Source organism: Penicillium samsonianum (genome assembly GCF_028829775.1).
Source record: "Penicillium samsonianum strain IBT 33392 chromosome Unknown utg000007l_segment0_segment0, whole genome shotgun sequence".
NCBI lineage: Eukaryota > Fungi > Ascomycota > Eurotiomycetes > Eurotiales > Aspergillaceae > Penicillium > Penicillium samsonianum.
This window is the reverse complement of record NW_026643265.1, coordinates 3330630-3343043: the sequence shown is the minus strand read 5'-3', so window position 1 is coordinate 3343043 and position 12414 is coordinate 3330630. Positions and strand designations below refer to the sequence as shown.

The following is a 12414-nucleotide window of genomic DNA, read 5'->3' as shown; positions in this document are numbered from 1 at the left end:
TTTCTTTGGAGAACTTAGTGTCAAAGCTCGCATTTTATGACCCAGAACGGCTATCTTGTACAAGTCCGATCAATGTTCTACAAAATGGGCCTCTTGGAAGCTCTTTCACTACTTCTGCTGGCTCGTTCACACGAAAAACGCATAGAGTCATGTGGAGAGCGTGGAAGCAACGAAGAGAACCGCCGTGCAGGATGCACACCTGCCGCCATGGGTAGTAACCCTAACAGAAGTTGTGAAATCAGCGCTCAGCTTCCATCAGACACATGAAGTCACCGTACATTTGCACCGTAGCAAATGGTTCCCGCGACTGGATGACCTTAAGTCAACTCTCACAGAGGTAGAGGAGAAGGCAATTCGAAGACTGTTTCTTTCGCGTAAAGAGGGGCAACGAGACAGATTTTCTTCTGTCGAACAATGACATGACGGAAGTTGCAGAAGGTGTCTGAAGTTGGCTTCCCGAGTGAGCTGTTTCGACCATACAATGCCAGTCTGCCACCTGCAGCCGTCTCAGTTGCTATTAAATAGCTAACCAGAGCTTACGAATCCTTTCACGAAGGGCTAGAGTGAGTTCTAAGCGAGTAAGCATCTAAAGAAGAAATATATGAGGGACCAATGCCAAAAGGTATTGAAGTCTTGCTGGCGGAAGCGGAAGTTGGATCACAAGATCCACAACAGTCGGATGAAGCTATTGTCTCTAAGATCCTGAATGTTGTGTCTAGAAAGGTGTACGTAGGCTAGGCCGCTAAGCATCACTTTCTTTATATAGGGCGAGGGATCAGGTGACCAAGTATTTAGTGGCTGCATCCTCTATAGGGCATCATTTCTGGCCACCTGTTGCTTCATGAAGCTAGTGAAGAATCGTGACATCTGCTCGTAGTCATCGAGCTCTCCGACCCAGCTAACATACTGATCAGGGCGAATGATGACACTAGCACCGCGGTTCGGATCAATTCCATAATTTGAGTAAGCTTGGCCATGCCCCTCATGGTAAGACTCATCATCGACGAAGACCTTCCAATAATCCCATCCCATATCACCGTGATGGGGATGGAACGCCTCCGGAAGATCTAGAAGTTCGATGTCTGTTCGTGATCCGGAATGAACCGTTAACACCTCGATCACGCTATCAATAGACCTGTCTGGTGGTGTGAACTGGCGAATGAAAGAGTCTGGCCCTCCCAAAGAGCCGCCTAGTCTTTCGAAGCGTTGCATATTTTGGGGCTCACTGAGTCGTCCAGCAAAAACTATCACTCGCCAGCGGCCGTTGCTCTTCAATAGTTCCTGCAGATGCCATGGTCGTGCATCGGCATGATTCAAAACTTTGAAACTAGGTATGCGTTTGCCGATATCTATCTTCGTAGCTAGTTCTGGCTTGCTGGTGATCGTGTTATTGCCTAGTTCTGGGACATCCGTTTTCTTCGCAACGAGAATACTGGCATCATAGTTGACAGCTACGAAAAAATGAAGTTTAGTACTAGAGACCCACCTAGTATTGGAAGAAACTCACCTATGCCGCTTGCAAACTCGTTTCCTTTTTCAAATACCCTTTTGAATTCTTCCATACTGACTCCCTCTTCATCCATGATATCCTTAGCTGGGCGTCCAGAGAAAAGTCGCGAAAAGCGGTGATCGAAAGCGATCAGCTCCTGCGCAATCTGCTTTCTCTCAGACTCGTAGGTTTGAAGAATCGACGGTTTGCTGAGACCGTTTATCACATGGGCGAGCTTCCATCCTAGGTTATACGCTATTCGATATGTGAGTATTAAGACCAAGCACCTCAGGATTCAAGAACTTACTATCCTGCATACTAACATTCATGCCCTGTCCAGCCTTGGGAGAATGCGTATGAACAGCATCACCTGCCAGGAAGACACGATCGCTTTGCGAAAATTTGTCACTCACTCGCTGTCCAATCTGATACGCAGTCCACCAGTCGCAATACGCGTAATCGAGCTTATATGGATGAACGATGCGCTGGGCAGATTTCAGGATGATCTCGGGAGTGATCCAGGAGCGGTCAGTTTTGGAGCCATGCTTCTGGTAATCCGTCGCTTGGAGCTGGATGTAGAGTCGAACGAGTTTATTCTCGCGGGGAATCACCATTAAGCTACCCGCATTCGCGGAGTGAATGGCGCATCGATGGCGGATATCTGGGAAATTCGTGATGGGGACAACGTCGAGCACACCCCAGATATAATCGGTTGAGCCACCTTCCATGTTAAAGCCGACCTGACGGCGCACCCATGAGTGGGCGCCGTCGCAACCGACTAGGAACTTAGCCTTGACATGCTCCACTTGGTTGGGATTTTGATTTCCTTTGGCCTCTGTTGCCTGGATGAGGTCCTCGGTGTCATCAGCAACCAAGTTACTTCGGAACAGTCCATCCCCGACCACTGTTTGCTGACCATCAGAAGATTTCTGATGCTGTTGCCGTTGTTGAGGGGTGGATTCTTCCTCGGTCAAGGTACGAAGTTTAACACTGACAGGGTAGTCCTCGAAATCGCCTGCTTTGGCTTCGTCAAACTCGAAAGATGTGGGCAACACACTGCGCTCTACACGGATGTCACTATGTTCCTTGATTGCATCGAGGAAGAATCGCTCGATGCGACCCTGGTGCAGCACGACCTGTTGGAAACGACTAATTCCAGGAATGGTGTCTGGAATGCGGTCACTTCGTTGAAGATGGCCATTCTCGTCAGGATTCCAAAGACAGATCTCCAACATATGGTTTGCCTCGCGCCATGCCCGGTGGGCAAAATCAAAAGAGTCGAAGATTTCCAGAGTGCGACATTGCAGACCGTCTGCCTGACCGTTGAAGACCTGTACTGGAGTCAGTATGTGACGCGGTAGTGCTCATATCTGTACGAGAGTGTACCTTTGAGCCACGCTTGTCCACTATACGGGTCTTGACTCCACAGCGACTTAGCCAGTTGGCCAGCATGAGGCCTGCTGGCCCGGCACCAACAATGAGGACATCCACATGGTCTTCTTTGGTCGGTAGTGTATCGACCATGATGAGCTTGGAATTTCAGATGAGAAATGCCAATTTGATATCTTTTCCTTCTAATTATGAACCGGGCGGGGCCTTTATAAATTAAGGACCTTGTCGGAGAATGTGGGGGGAGGCGCCAGGGCTCCTCCAGTTTACCCCGCGACAACCCCACAGCCCTAGGAGGCGATCTGCAGAGATACTTCGCTTGATAGGTCGGGTTCTATTTCGGAAAGACCTTCAAGTTCCCATGGTTTCGGATGCGGTGAAGAAGATATCAAAAATGACCAATTGCCCATGCCAAGCGCACCCCCCCTTGCGGTATGTACTTCAATCACCAAGCACCAGTGTGTATTACGCAAGGGGTGTGCGCTTGGCACGGCAGAAACGAAAGAGAGGGAAGAGAGCTGTATTCAGGAGATGACCTCCCAAGAACTAAGCTATCTAACTCTGAGTCACTAGCCTAACCACCCAATACCAACCCATCTTGACACACATCAGCACCTAGGCGTCGACAGAAACAATGCAGAAGATCGATATCAAATTATCGAACAGTGGCACTCTGAAACCCATTGACCGCCTTGGCGTTGATGTTGGTCGTTGATCAAGCGTTCAATGCCCTGATAAACTCGACATAACGATGCGTAAGCCGCCGTGGATTCATCCTCCATGGTTGACACTCATTTGCCACGGATCACAGATCATAAACCTCTTTCAAACGATGTTTAAAATCCTCAGATGTCATCCACTCTCCCTCGAAGAATCGTGCCCACATACGTTATAATAATACCCTAGGGTCAACTCCAAGTTTGCAGCGGCCACAAACTTCTGTTCCAGACGCGCCATGGTGACGGCACCTGGGCAGCTTCATAGGCTTAGATAAACAACGAAACCTGGCCGGTGCGGCACGCTGTCCTGTCGAACCCCATGTTGATGGTAAGCTGCAACGATGGGGCCTCTCCAACAAGAATTTCGCGAGCTGGACCTTTTCTATCTTTTGTTGAAGCTCCATTATCTCCTCGTGCATGTTTTGACTGTTATATATCTCCATAGCGAAGGCAATGCATCGGTTACACCTATTATAATGTTCATATCCTTGTTGAATTGCCATGGCCGCACTTTTGGTATCATGTAAGTCCCCATAGCATATTGCTGGGTGGTGGTAGATCTCGTGGAGACCGTTGCGGGCTTCGGGGGATAGCGGTTAGCTCTCTCGTCTGCAGCTCTTCCATGATGATTTTGTCCAACTCGATTGCTAGGTCAAACTGCTGTTTGAGCCTGTAGGCTTCAGAGATATGGCACCGATCCAACCAGGAGCTTGGTAAAGTCTTTTGAAAATAATCAATGGCATGATCAGAAAGAGAGCATTGGATGAGGGTCACGCCATGCGCTCTGTACCAAACGGGTCTTTTCGTGCTGGCCCCATTCTGCGGCTTCCAGTACTTTTTCTAAGGAGTCCACCTTAGAAGCCGGCTGGTTCTCTCGAAGTCTGAGGAAGCTAAAAATTCTTGTGTAACAGCGACTGCCCCTATCTAATTGCCCTGAAGCCAGCGTGTGGCAGTTCCGACCACCGCTCTTCCTAAGTAATATATTGACAAGTGGAACGCACTTGGGAACAGAAGATGGGTCGATTACTTGTTTTTCTTGAAGCGTGATTTCATTATTTCCGGGTGAATCAGAATAGTATTGGTATTTCGTGCAAAAACAGGAGAAATCATGTACTGGGTTGCGAAACCTCCAATTGGGACTCCATGGACACCAGATTCAACATTTTTTTGGCATGAGTCAGGCCCACACAGTTCACCTGGGCATGATCGTCAATGAGCGATAGAAAAACGGAACTCATGTAGATGTGAATAGACCGGGAATCCCCCACTTCAAGCCACCCCAAATTGCGCTAAAATCATATTCCCGTGGATTCAGATAGATGGTGTTGGGGGGCCTAGCAGTGTAGATAGCTTCTTTCGATCTCATATGCTTCTGATATTCTTTCAGGCCATCGGCAAGATAGTTCTAGCCCGCAAGATATTTCCGATTCGTTCCACTTCGGCAGCCAGCTTTGGATTGTCTTCAGCAGCATATTTTAGATTCGTCGAAAACTCTTCCCTACTAACACAAGGAGTGTTATAGGACACTTTAATTCCGTGTGAACGTAGATCAGCCCCTATAGAATCCATTCGGTCCCACGGATACACCTCATCGCTCGTGCCGCAGCAGTCGTCTCCGGGGGTAAATGTAATTTCAATCCTCTGAAGTGGACATCCACGTTTAATTGCCTTGCGTGCGAGTAGTCGTAGCCAATCTTCTTCTGCTTGGGCGAAGTCGGACAACTTCTCAGAGCATTGCTGATCCAGGAGAGTCATATCCCAGTGGAAGACACGAAGGCGAGGGGCAAGAAGACTGTCAGGGGGCTCGCAAGTTTTGTCCCTGTGGAAGTGTTGGTGGCCTGAAAACTCGGACGAGAGGCTAAGTTTCTCTAGGTTTTCAAACTCGCGCAAGTTGAACCCATCAAACCCGGCCCTGTTAAGGCCGTATAATTTGATCGTGCGAAGAGTTTTTCGGTGAATGTAAAGAATTGGTTGCAACGTTGCCAAGCTCCAATCACTATATAACCCTGAGGTAGCGAAGTCATCCCCAGAGGAATATCTCAGCTCAAATTCTTCTAGACGTTTAGGCCAACGGACGAGTGCTTCGAGGGATTTCGGGGTTAGGAGAAAACTGCGTAGCTGAAGTTTCGTGAATGGGGCCGCTCCTGCTTTTTCCTATAAAATATTCTGTTAGCATATCGGCTGAAGTTTGATAGAATTGAGGTACGCGAAATGTATACACATACCCTAAGTTCTGCCTGGCACATCTGGTCTCCGTAAAAAGAAACGCCTCTCAGTCTTAGGGTTTGCAGATTGGGGAGACATCCAGACTCAAAATCACCCAATGCGTCTATCACAAATGGTAGGTGGAGGTTATAGAGGTAGTTGGCGTCGAGTAACAGAGCCTTACAACCAGACATGTGTTTGGTAGCTAATTGGAGGAGCTCCCATGCCTTCTTGCCTTCCAGATCCCTGAAGGTCACAGTTTTGGCCGCAGTGAGCCAGGTGATGCAATCTGTTGCAACATAGAGATTACGGATGTTTGATCTGTCATAACTCACTGTGAGGTGTTGGCAGAGTTTCCAAAGAGATGGATTTTCCCTGAAGGTGCGATGAAGGTGCTTGGAAATTTGCGTCGGCCGTCTCCAATGATCAACGCTGGTGTAGATCACTAACTCTGCGTACAAGTATGGCACCGTAATGCGATAAAAGCGTTTACACACAAGAGAGAAAACGGCCATCTCGTAGACTTGGTGATACTCGCGTAAATATCTGTGTTCATGGATAGTTGGCGCCATCGCACTAATAATCATATCCAAAAGTTCGTCGGGTAATTTGAGGATGAAGGCCCGGTCTAGAGAGATGTGGTTGGTATCCATGGTCGATAACCTTTGATGCCGTGAGATATTGTGCAAGAAAACTGCTTTTAAAGGTGAGGAATGAGGGAACCCCTTGATTGTTGAGCCTCACCGTAACTTCCAACAGTCCATTTGAGCCGCAGCCCCTCTCTCCAGCGCCCTTGTGTCGCAGTGCATAGTGACCACTAAGGTCTTTGGTCTTATTGGCTTTTAGAATTCACCGCTTGTGTCTCGTTCGAAGTAATTTCTATACTTTAATTGTTATACCTACCTGATCAGAAGTTTATATAGAATCATACTAAGGTGGTCATTTATGTAGAAGTATATAGAATAGTCGGCTGCTTATACCCTCTATACTCAAACTATATAGCGCATGATCTGAATATCAAGTGGTTTTATAATAATATTATAGACCTTATAATTACAATTTTACTACGATTCTTTTAAGATATATTTTTTAGTTTCCTTTTAGATACCTTTTTAGTACAATCAGTCGTAACGTACAGAATAGGGTGAAAGGCACGATTCCTATAAAATAGCTGTTGAATACATAATATACATGACTAGAAGTGCTTATTGAATTAATTAAGACGCTATAATAAGTTGAAAAATTAGTAAACGGCCAATTTTCTACTAGCAATAAAAACCAATAGGACCAAAGTCCCTAGTGGTCGCTATGCACTGCGATACCCTTTCTTTAATGCTTTATATTTTGCGTTGCAGATCACAATTATAACTTACTATCTCTGTGATTTATACATTATCAAGCATTACGGGTGTGCACATGTCATGGAATGAGACTAGACACGTTGTACTATGGCTGTCGGACCTGAGTACAGCCCAAGCCCATTCTGTGCATACTAACTACATGCAGGTAATGTCACAGATGGGTATGGTATACATCCAGCGCAGGAGATCCATAATAATACTGTAGTTTCAGCAGAGGGCAAAAGTAGAATGCAGCATAGGTAAAAGATCAGCAATCAAGAGAAATTGGGCGCAGTGATAAAACAGAAGCTTTCTGAATCAAGGACAACATCTTACGTGTTGGGGGGACGGACAGTAACGTCAAACAGAGCACAATGCGGTATGGTCATTGGGGCTCCATCGACTGTGCTATTGGTCATATCAACCTTAGAATAGTAACATGGCTGCTGCATATTTAACGGCTGTTGCAGAATGGGTGACACGTTGATAGGATTCTGGCGAAGGCCGTCAAGATAGGCTCTGGTTAACGGACGGGGAGAAGTATTAAGCGGGGCGAGCTGCCATCTTTCAAAGTGTATAGCGGTCTTCTTAATCGAGATAAGTATAATAATGCGTACTTAACTGCTTGAAGCGCCAAACCACCATCTAGCGTCTTCAACAAGTTTTACCAGGGTTTCTAAGACGCCAGTTTCAATGAGCACGATAGAGTAGGTCAAGTTAGCACTAGACGGCCAACGTGCAGAGAGCCTACTTGATCTCCTTCTTTGTTGCGCCCTAGAGATTTATATCTGGTGGCTCTGCCCCAACGATACTATTTGTTCAACCCCATACCATCGAGTTGCAGATTGACTTTCTACAAGAACGCGGTAATAGTGTAGTCGTGCTATAATCTGGTATCACACGTAAAATGTCTATACCCCCTTCGAATTCGAAACGATAGTTCACACCCTTAAGGTAATTATGATTCTCGAACAGTGGCTCGGAGATTTGGGGCCGCAGCTTGAGGAGAATGAGGTGCTGGTTGCCGTTGTGTTCCTTGTCTTGTTCAAGTGTTTCCGCAATATTTTCAACTTCGAGCTTAAGATGTTTGAGGCGGGTGAATGCGTGGATCACAACATCATAGCCCGAGACAGCTACTCCTCGCGAGGAGCCCTTTTCTGATTATTGTTCGACGTGATTGGCCTTCTTCGAGGTTGGTGGGGAAGGTTCGAGATGGCTGGCACGAGGAGGTATAGGGAGTATGTAGAATGATAGCGTGAGAGTGAAATGAAACTGAGAGTAATCCTTGTTGGCTACCTCTTACCTTTTTAAAACTGATGATAGGAAGGTAGCAGTACAGATCCCACTCCTTCCCAAGTTGCAAAAACCGGAACGGGCATACCAAACTCACTAGAGTCATGCATAGCCTACTACTGGTAGTAGACGTGAGCGGGATAACCACAGCTGCATTCCAAGGTTGTCACTCAATTGGCTCCATCTGTAAGATCATTATGCGAGGTATTCAAGGTCAGGTAGTTCAGAACTGTACCAACATATCAAGTATTCTGGCACTTCCCCTGAGCCTCGAGCTTTTACTTGATTGTGAATTCTCTTGACTTCTACTACATCTCACATCCTACTCTGTTCCAATCCTTTACCTGGATGGTTCACCTCTACTCACATTGACATACACTTTGACACTTGGTTCACCACGCTATCTTTCTAGTCGACTTTCCAAGCTTCCTCTTTCCTCCTTTCTTCCTTCTAAGTACCACGCTGGAGCTGGCATTCGTTCCTGATTTTTTTTCAACTCTTTTGCTCTCTCCTCCATTCTTTCGCATCATCATCATCTGTACATCTACAACTCCTCAAATACCCACTCTGGTCACCACAATTCCTGCAGGCCCGTCTTCACAATGGAGATCTCATCTTTTGCTCAAAGTGAAATCCCCAAGAATAGCACGGTATTCACCTTGTCAACTTCCAGCGATCTCAAGATCCTGATCACCGAGTCGATTGAAGCGTACCCGCATCAGGATAACGACCCGAGCGATGCAGAGGAAGTGAGCCAAGATTGTCCCGCAAGGTTTAACTCGCCACATGCTCCCATCATTAGGACAGCTATCTTCTACGTCAAAAAGTCGGCTCTCGCTGAAAACAATGTCCTTCCCACAGACCTGGGCTGGAAGGGAGAAGTGCAAAATGACACAATCAGTCTCACAATGGATAGTATCAGGGGCATGGGTGTTTGGCTGGCCACCTTTCATGGCCAATTTACTCCTCATCCAACTATGTCCATCGAAGATATCTGGGATGCCATCAAAGTCTGTGTTGAATATGACTTTGATCGCACAAAATTGAAACCTTGGTTCGCAGACTGGGTGGACAGAATTCGCGATGAGCAGCCCGTGAAGTGGAGTGACGCCATGTTCAACCGCCAGCTCCTGTTCCCCTGTCACTTTTTTGACGACGCGGAAGGGTTCAAACACTTGACCAGATGTCTGGTTTACAACACAAACATGTTCTCTCAAATCAAAGAGTCGAAGCCGATTCTCTTCAACCGAGGGCATCTTACTCCCAGATTCGTCATACGTGAGTCACACTATCTACAATAGTTTTAGAGCAAAGGCCTTGAGTTCTAATTATTCTGAAATCCACATAGAGCAACTCAATGCGGTTAGGGAAAAGCTCCGCACGACCCTTCAAGGCCACGTTTCTGCAGAAGTCGATAGGAACCTCCAACAGAATCCGTGCGACTGCAATGAGACCTCAATCTGCGTATACCTAAAGGAACTCAATCGAATTGGAATTAGGCCATGGGGGGACACATTCTACAAAAGCAGCATCAAGGAGATCACCGACAGACTCGAACTATTTGACAAGGCCCACATTCGAAAGCTAAATGTGAAGCCATGCCATTGCAAATTCTCGCCGCATTGCGGATGCTCCATTTCCTGGGATGAGGTGATCAAGAAAGCCCGCAACGAGACTCTCGAGTACTTTGAAGGTTTGTGCTTGGACTGTATGAGGCGGTCTCCCAGGAAAGATTCGAAGTACTGGAGACCTGAAAGTCACCAAGAAGATTATGACAAACATTGCCGTATTTATCATGGCAAGACAAGCTGGTATTTCAGTTTCATGGGGGAACGTTAGCAGTTTGAGGGAGGTTGCAGAAAGGGTGGTTTGACACTTTGTTACTTTCAAGTGCAACTTGATGGTTTTCGCGCTATTTTTATCTTTTGCATATTGCAGCTTGAATTAAAAGCTTTGAATCTCTCCAACTCTTGAGTCTCCTTCGAAAAGATGAGACTTCAACTTTCAGGCAGAAGAGGAGCCATCGTCCATCTTGGCTTCCAAAGAACTAAAGCAGGAAAGTATTCTGAGCTACCAAAAGAACTAAAGCAGGAAAGCATTCTGAGCTACCGCCAAATATATAGCGTTTGTATATAAAGTAAGCTAGATCAAATACATACATATGTACATCATCACTTCCCCTTTCAACTCGATTTGTTTGCCATCCAACTGATTCCGGTCTTTACCTTGAACCTCTCTGGTCCAACCAGCTCCAAAAAGCTGTTCTTCCAATATTCTCCTTATTTCACTTTCTTCCACTGTCCCCCTTCAGATCTTGCTATATCTTATCTCCCCCATCCACTCAAGATGGAGTCGACAAAGTTTCCAAAGAGACCCACGCTGCGATGGGACCAATACAAGCGACAGGTGCTCTGCTGTTTGTATCGCTTCTTTTTTTGCAACAAAAAGCAAACTGAAGAAATATTCTCCTACATGTTCCGGGGTCATCTAAACCAGCGCGGCATTCAAGGGTTTGTTCCATTTGCCACCCTCAACACCCAGTGGGTTTGGATGAAGAACAAACGTGATCCAGTCTGGTCCCGTGTGCATATCAATACCGCATTTAAGACTGATGGCGAGTGGAAGAAAATTATTACAGAGATTAAATCCGCAGCCAAAACTTTGCGGTTCGAACTCCGCGAGAAGACGGAGGATGACAACAACATGTCGCGCTGGAGTTCTCTTGGGTCTGATGATGAACGGAGTATTGCATCCGTTAGTTGATCTCAGACACATCTAATCTGCAATTCCAAGCTGACGATTCGTTCTCTTAGAATGGACCCGCCGCGCCAATGCTTCCGCACTCATTGTCTACTCCGGAGACTCTCAACCCGATGGTATTGGTATTCCCGAGCCGGGATCATGTCTTCAGTGAAAGATCCAGAGCCAGCCAAAGCATCGACCAAAGCATCGATGAAAACGTCGACCAGACCATCGACCAGGGGACTGACTTCCAAAATGGCCTCCACAATGGACTCCATACGTCCAACGAGCCGGTCGTCACTAGCCGCGGAAAGCTCTGCCTCTGGTGTGAACATGAAGGAACCACATACGAGTCCGAGCACATCCAGGAACTACAAGATGAAGACTACGACAGTGAATATGAGGATCATAGTCATGATAACCAGCATAATGACCGACAAAACGATCCTAGCATGAGAGAGTACACCCAAGGATTCAAGCAGTTTATGAGGGAGCTACATGGCGAAGTCCCATATTCGGATGAAGAATTGTTTGATTCAGAGAGCGAGGCGTACCTGATGACACCCCATGAAAGCCCCTCAAAAGTGCGCCCATTTTGCGACCCACACTTGGCCTTGCCTTCAAACCTAGAACAAGAGCCTCTAGGTTCTGAGGATAATTCAGATTGGTGCGCTGACAGAGGAAGCCCAGCTGTTTTGGCTGGTTTTGGGACCCCTTCGATATCAATGGAAAACCAGGGCGGCGCCCTTGACGATAAGCGAACTTCCACACAAGAGGCTCTGTCCAGCTTCGGTTTTACCCAGACCCACATGGGTCACGATGAGGCGCCTGACGACGGCTTCGGTGGTCAGAGGGCGTTGCAGGATGAATGGCCCTCAGATGATGACATGAGGGTTGAAAGTCTACGCCAGATGTCCGTGGAAGCTCTCCGCCTTGTTGAAAACCAGTCAACCACTCACCTTTCTTATCAGAAGGAAATAGATGTCTTGATGTATGACGGCAATACATGGAAGCAAGTGTAGGATAGTGAGATGGATACTACATAATAGTGTCTAGAGTCAAGTGACTCATAGTTAACATCAATACATCAATCCAAATTTAATTAATCTGATACCAGGTTCAACCGTGGGCTTTTCTGCTGGAGGCCATCAAAAAAAAATAAACAGCCTTGGAATTTCTCTCTATCAAAGACGCTAACCCGTGTTGACTTTTTTTGCTTAGCGGCACGTGATCGGCA

The 12414-nt window shown here is 46.7% G+C and overlaps 6 protein-coding genes across 6 annotated transcripts; 4 read left to right on the top strand and 2 right to left on the bottom strand.

The window, feature by feature from the left end:
- Nucleotides 1–84: 84 nt before the first annotated feature.
- On the top strand, nt 85–267 carry N7471_012129 (uncharacterized protein; the record flags this gene model as incomplete). The annotated part of the gene is made up of 1 exon (XM_057284848.1): nt 85–267. One exon carries the CDS (start codon nt 85–87, stop codon nt 265–267), a length of 183 nt encoding a protein of 60 aa, XP_057131114.1.
- Nucleotides 268–588: 321 nt separating this feature from the next.
- Nucleotides 589–3013, bottom strand: N7471_012128 (putative FAD monooxygenase; the record flags this gene model as incomplete). Its single annotated transcript, XM_057284847.1, has 4 exons — nt 589–1451; nt 1508–1744; nt 1797–2820; nt 2876–3013. The coding sequence occupies 4 exons, from the start codon at nt 3011–3013 to the stop codon at nt 808–810; spliced, it is 2043 nt and encodes a 680-aa protein (XP_057131113.1). The 3' UTR covers nt 589–807.
- Nucleotides 3014–4980: 1967 nt separating this feature from the next.
- Nucleotides 4981–6455, bottom strand: N7471_012127 (uncharacterized protein; the record flags this gene model as incomplete). Its single annotated transcript, XM_057284846.1, has 2 exons — nt 4981–5751; nt 5823–6455. 2 exons carry the CDS (start codon nt 6453–6455, stop codon nt 4981–4983), a joined length of 1404 nt encoding a protein of 467 aa, XP_057131112.1.
- A 1647-nt stretch (nt 6456–8102) lies between these two features.
- N7471_012126 (uncharacterized protein) lies at nt 8103–8303 on the top strand (the record flags this gene model as incomplete). The annotated part of the gene is made up of 1 exon (XM_057284845.1): nt 8103–8303. The coding sequence occupies one exon, from the start codon at nt 8103–8105 to the stop codon at nt 8301–8303; it is 201 nt and encodes a 66-aa protein (XP_057131111.1).
- A 734-nt stretch (nt 8304–9037) lies between these two features.
- N7471_012125 (uncharacterized protein) lies at nt 9038–10274 on the top strand (the record flags this gene model as incomplete). The annotated part of the gene is made up of 2 exons (XM_057284844.1): nt 9038–9713; nt 9784–10274. The coding sequence occupies 2 exons, from the start codon at nt 9038–9040 to the stop codon at nt 10272–10274; spliced, it is 1167 nt and encodes a 388-aa protein (XP_057131110.1).
- Nucleotides 10275–10781: 507 nt separating this feature from the next.
- Nucleotides 10782–12199, top strand: N7471_012124 (uncharacterized protein; the record flags this gene model as incomplete). The annotated part of the gene is made up of 2 exons (XM_057284843.1): nt 10782–11189; nt 11249–12199. 2 exons carry the CDS (start codon nt 10782–10784, stop codon nt 12197–12199), a joined length of 1359 nt encoding a protein of 452 aa, XP_057131109.1.
- Between the last annotated feature and the right edge of the window lie 215 nt (nt 12200–12414).